This window comes from Glycine soja, chromosome 13, assembly GCF_004193775.1.
Source record: "Glycine soja cultivar W05 chromosome 13, ASM419377v2, whole genome shotgun sequence".
NCBI lineage: Eukaryota > Viridiplantae > Streptophyta > Magnoliopsida > Fabales > Fabaceae > Glycine > Glycine soja.
In genome coordinates, this window is record NC_041014.1 from 24,243,095 (window position 1) to 24,249,744 (window position 6,650).

Below are 6,650 nucleotides of genomic sequence, written 5' to 3' on the forward strand. Positions count from 1 at the left end.
TCAAGACTTGGACTCTCTCTCTCACCAAGAACACACGAAAATTATATTTTGGGAAAATTATATCCACATTTTTTACAGTCCTAATTTACATTTCTACTTCAATCTAGATTTTTACAGTCCTAATTTTTATACTCACATTTTGTTATCCCTTTGTTCTTTCTTGAGGGCATCACTCATCAAACGCATGAGGAGTGTTTCAATTTTATTTTTAGGTCAATTTCAATAGTTGTAATGGCCATAGATTGATGGCTCTAGCAACATGCCTAATAACTGAATTCAATAAAACAAGACGCGGGGTAGTCAAAGATTATGAGCAAGTGCACACAGAACGTAGTTCATATAGAATAGAGATCAAAGAGGTAGATAAGAGAGAGAATATACAGATTCTTTTTTTGTGACATGAAAAATCCTTAGGCTAGTAACTGCGATAGCATGACAAGTATCAAAATTACAAATAAATTGGACTCATTCCACTTCCACGATCTCATCCAAAGCATAGTTGTTTGTTGATACATTGGCATAGTTGACTTTGTTGAATCGGACCACAACAGGGTAGCGAGTGTTGGGGTCCTGCACAACGAACACAACAGGAATTGACTTTGCATAATGCATGGGATGGTAGAAAATTGAGAGGGTATTATGCTATTATTGCCTAAAAGTGAGTTTAGAGGCACTAACCTGATCAACAGCAACCACTGAACCAGTGCCTTTGTACCAGTAGGATTCCTTCCTAAGAATCTTCACCTGTTGATTGCAAAGAAAAATTAGAAACTAACCTTGTTGCTGGGCAACTAATTTAATACAAATTCCAACTTTCACGGGAGTATTAGATTGAGAATCTGTATTTCCTTTGGCATCAATTTTTAAAAATAACATTCTTGTAGGAATTTGTTTAGTTATTTTCTCACAAAATTTTTCCCATGGAGACATGGAAATCTTTACAGAGTTAAAATTTTCTTTTATTACATTAAAATATCATATTATTCTTATTAGATTAACTAGCTTAAAATCTCATGTCTTAAGGTATTAAATTCACATTTTATAATCTATAGGAATAATTTTTTATATTATTTTAAAATTTTAATATATTATTAATTATCTAGAAAATATATTTGTAGAAAAAAATTTAAATATATTTTTATATATATACATGCTCTAAAAAATTGTTATTATTGGGAGTGTCGTCCTAGGTAAAATTTCCTTGGTAAAATTTCCTTCACTTTGGTGATGTTTTACATGTTTTATTTTGACTTTCTTTTAAAAAAAATTTAATTTAATATTTTTTATTTTTTATAAATAATGATCAAAAGATAAAAGAAAATAAATAAATAATGATTTTCTTAAAAACTGATTACATACATTAATTTTGTTCACGTGAAAATTTATATAAGAATATAAAAATAATTTTGATATTATGTGTAAATTTTTTCACTTAATTTCATAAAAAAAGTTCATAAAAGAATACAATTCAAAATCGGTCAAATTTAACATGAACAATAAAACAATCCATCTTAAAATTATTGGATTCATTTTAGCTCTACCATTCCAAAGAATGAAAAAAAAAAGACAATTTGCCTTAAAAAATATAAGTTAAGCAACATTTCATATTATATACAAACACTCAATGAAAAATATTGATTGAATAATCTTTCCTTAAAAAAATCATCTCTTTTTTTTTCAAGGAAAAAAATAAATATTTTGTATTTTATTTAATTTTAATTCAATTATGATTGTTCTCATTTTAAATTAGCATAATCAAATCAAATATACGGAATAACATATAATGAATGCTGTAATTGATTGCATTTAATACGAAGATATATAGTCATGTTTTATTACAATAAATTATCAAAAAAATATTACCATAATTATAATGATGATTTATGATTTGGAATAAAATAAATAAAACCTAATTGAATACATTTAATGCTAAAAGAATGAATACAGACTTCACGTGACATGATTAAAGTAATATTACTATGATAAATAATTAAAGTAATTGAATTTGATTTCCCAAAAACATATCTAAATACTCACAAAAATATTTATGACGAATCAATCATACCTTTTAACTTCTTCACTTTAATAATAAGATATTAGAAATTATAAACTTAATTTTAAAAAATAAGAATAAGATATCATTCTTCAAAATGCATTAAAATATTGAGTCAATTTCAATAGGATTGGAAATGCATGTTAGCAAAAAATGAAACATATTTCATTGTTTGTCTAAATATATACACATATCAATGTGTGTGTAATTTCTTATCTAAAATAAATTAAAGATAGGTAATTCTAATCTAAATACTGTTTCTATATTCAAAGACATTTTATTATTATAAATTTTAATTATATAAAAAAAAACAATACTTATACTATGACTAAAATCCTTATTTAACAAATATCTATGTCAAATTACCTCAACTAATGCTTTTTAGGATTCAACAATATGAAATTAAGTTTTCTAACTCTGTATAATTAGTTGTAATTTAAAAAATAAATGTCCATTAAATAATTGTGATACATAATATCAATATAATTTCTACTTTCATGACATATAAAATTAGTAATAATTAAAATTTATTCCATTCTCTTCCACCATTAATGTAAAATTTAAATTTGTGATTGATAGGATTCTTAACTTACGTGATTTGCAATAATGGGAATGATTTCCCTTAAAAATCTTCGATAGTTCTGATACGACGACATTCAAATTACATGAATTTGGATGGGATTTACATGCAAAGAAGGTGAGAGAATTTCATTGGAGAACTTATTCTCTTTAATGATAAGAGATAAGAAGATTCACTAATTAACCGTTATTTAGTTTCTAATAGATTTTAAGCAACAATTACTAGAAAGAAAATTAGGAGTGTAGTTGTAGCGGTCACTCCTCTATTTGAATTCTTCCTCTATATATATTTGTAACAAAGAAACTCATCTATTTGGATGACAAGAAAGAAAATGAAAATAAGAGGACATGTATGTGTGTGTATATATATATATATATATAGCTATTTTGCACAACACGAGCAACAACCACTTCTAAAAAGTTGAGTTTTGAAGTAACTCACCTTAGCACCTCTCTTGGGACCAATTGGTGGTGGTTTTGGTTTGGCTTCAGCTTCAGCTGGTGGTGTGGCGGTGGCAGGTGCCGCCGCTGCAGGCTCATCTGAAGCCCTAACAAGAAGCCTAGAAGCGTTGTTCTTTGTGTTGAACAAGACCACCCTTGAGTTTGTGGTGGAAGCTGCAACATTAAGAGACAGCACAAACCCAGATGCTGCTGAAGCCATGATGATTTCTTCCTCAAACTCTCTCTGTGTGTTGTGTTGTGTGTCTTAGGTTCTCTCTTGGGTGATCTTAAGCGTGGCAAAAGGACAAGAGCATCACAAGCACCCAGAAGTGTGCATCAATCGTACCCACCACTAGGGTGCTGCCACTTGTGAATCATATCCCATTCCTTTGGATAATGTTATTACAACTCATCCATTTCTTAGTCAACTAGGTGAGTGGCTTGGCTACTCACTCCCCAAAGCAACCAAACTTGAAAATGTGCTGAGAATATACTCTAAGTTATTATTATTTCAAACACATGTTCTCTAATTAAAATTATAAAATTTAAAACAAAAATCATTAAATTCATAAAATTTTATCTTTTTAACAAATTTTAATCAGTTCAAAAGAGTCAAAAGAACGTGTATTCTATAATTTTTATTGTTATTCATACGATTGTAAAAGAGTATTTGTTTTTATATTCATTCGAGATTAATTTCTTTTGGAATATTTGAAGGCATTCAAAGTTAGATTGCCCTGATTTTTTTTCATAAATAAGAGTTTGGATTCAAATACTTGATTTTTTTTTTGTCTTACGCAATAAAATAAAATGCAAAAGGTAATTTAAGAAATTAATTAATTTTTTATTGAGTCTATAAAAATTAATGTTATTAATTAATTTTCTTAATGGATGTAAATTAGTTTTCTTTTGTTTATATTTTAATCTAAACGAAGTACTTATAATTACTTTTCCAAGGAGACAAGTAGAAACTCAAACAACTATTAAATACGAGATATTGTATTTTTCTCCTCGATCAACACCTTAGAATTTGTTGGTTACCAATTTTATTATAACATCTTTAATGTCTTTTTTAATTTCTATAAATGTATTAAATATTTCAAGACAATAGTATTTATTGGAGGAAAAAATAAAATATGTTTTTTATTGCTAAAATATCAATCTAAATGGAAAAAGTATTTAGTTTTCTTTTATATAAAGTATTTCATTTCAATATTTGCCATTTAGAAGGGCATTTGATACAAGATAAATTTTTAGTTTATCAGGAATCTATATATGATTATTAGTAAACGAGCTATATGCTTATATACGTGAGTAGCATTTCTTTAAATAATTAGAAGCCCAAATGGAGGATATCCTCGACTACAAAGATTTGTATCATTCTTTGCAAAAGGAAGGGGGGGGAAACCAAAAGCCAAGTTTGGTGTTATTGGAATTTGATGAACAAAAAAATGTTGAACAAATATCTCAATGGACACTTAGTGTGTCTTTCATCATGTGGCACAAAAATCAATTATGTACATGTTATGAACAAAACTAAAGTCTATATATGAGAGAAAGACAACCCCGAATAAAGTCTTTAGGATTTGACAATAATGAACCCTAAGTATAAGAAGACTCAGAGTATTTCCAAATACTTGAGTGATTTTCAAGGATTAGCAAATTAACTCAAGACTTAAACTTTCTTACACTAAGAACGCACAAGAACAAAAAAAAAACGGTGAAATCAAGCAAAGTCCTCTAAAATGGGCCTAGAACATATATTTATAAGTTACAGTATTTGAGTCATCGCTTAACATTAGGGTTCTGTAATGAGTGTTAACACAGTTTATCTCCTTACCAGACTTTTTTTTTCACCATTGGAAATCCTTGTAACTGAAAATAGTTATGGCATTTGAATAAGTTAAATGTAGTTATCAGTTTTTTGAGTGTGGTAACACGTTGGGTGTCTCATCCTAGACATTAAGTTTGACACTTGGCAATAGAAGTGTTTTCCCTATTTTTCTATCATTTTCAATCATTTTTAAGTATTTACACAATCTATAATTTCAAATTAACTATATTTCCAATATTTACTGAATTACACTAGTTTTTTTTATTATTTATGTGTAATTTCTTATTATTATTTTATTTAATTCTATAAATTGGTTCAATTAAGGAATCTTCATCAATTGAAGATTCATCAAAAAACCCAAACTTAAATATTTGTTTCTCCTCAAACAAACAAAAATTCTAAAAATTTTCAGCTAAGAGAAAAAAATGGTTTTTATTTTATATTTTGGGTTGAAATGTGGTTAAAGATTTTAAAAAATAGGAGTTATTCAAGCTCAAACGGGATTATCAAGGGATATATTTATCCTCAAACTAATTTTTAAAAAAGGATCCTGAATAAAAAGTTTTTAATTTGAGATTGCAGTGAAAATCACAATGGAATTTTCTATCATACTTTCCAATAAAAAAACATTTGACTTTTGTTTCCTTTAATCACTACCCTAAATTTTATCCTGTTGGTGAATTAAAATTAAATCCAGCCAAACTTTCTACCCCGATGCAGAATTTGTATCATACTTAAAAGAAAAAATATATAGTATTCAAACATTGGATTGATTTTGAAGAAAAAAAAAATCATTTGATCCGATCATTTTGATTTTTTTAATTCATCAACTAATTGATTTTGTTCAAAACATTAATTGGATGAGACCAGATATAATTTAAAGTGATTTGGAATGGATTTATTTTTCATTTTAATCATAATTTATTTTTAAAGAAATATTAAATAAGTGATAAGATATATAGTAAATATAACAAAATTTAATTTAAAATATTAAATATTTAATTTATATATCATTATGTAATTACATTCATGCATCTTTAATTCAAATATTTAGTAAAAATTGATTTTTAATTGAATATATTTTTTATAAATAGGTATAAGTTAAATCAATTTTAAAAATTAAATCTGAAATTTAATTCAATCCCATAAAACATTTCATTTTTTCTAATTTCTCATCTGTTTGATTTTCGATTTATTCGGTATTCAGTTTTTTTTTATCAATTGTTTTTGTTTCTCGCTGGATTGAATTTATGAACATTACTAGAAAAATATATTGTAAATTACACTCTACCTCTTATGTGTTTTTTTTCAAATTATAGCTGAAATTTCTTCTTTTTTCATCTTACAAATAATTCCTTAATTATTTAACTTACAATATATTCAGATTTTCTCTCTCTTAAACACCATTTAATAAGAAAATAGACACATATTAGTTACATAACTTTTAATAGAAATGTATGTCTAAAATACATTCATTTTCTCCTTGACTGCATAGAAGACATGAGATCATTTTCAACTTGAAAATGTTTTCACACTCTTTTTTTTTCTTTTTTCTCTAATGGGACATGAATCTAGCTTTTTGTTGGACGTGAACCACTTTCTTGATATGCATATGTTAACACCCTTCTTTCTTCTTTTTTTTTAGTCCAACTTTTTTATGGGTGTTGGATCTTTTGGTTGCTACATTTTTGTTGAAAACAATGCCTATTGATTGAATATGGTGATTTATTTCAAATTTTAGTG

At 26.7% G+C, this 6,650-nt stretch overlaps 1 protein-coding gene across 1 annotated transcript; it reads right to left on the bottom strand.

Moving 5' to 3' along the window:
- Positions 1–297: 297 nt before the first annotated feature.
- LOC114380975 (photosystem I reaction center subunit IV A, chloroplastic-like) lies at positions 298–3,419 on the bottom strand. The gene is made up of 3 exons (XM_028340135.1): positions 3,075–3,419; positions 679–744; positions 298–570 (listed from the first exon to the last, which is right to left on the bottom strand). The coding sequence occupies exons 1-3, from the start codon at positions 3,291–3,293 to the stop codon at positions 466–468; spliced, it is 390 nt and encodes a 129-aa protein (XP_028195936.1). The 5' UTR covers positions 3,294–3,419; the 3' UTR covers positions 298–465.
- Positions 3,420–6,650: the final 3,231 nt, after the last annotated feature.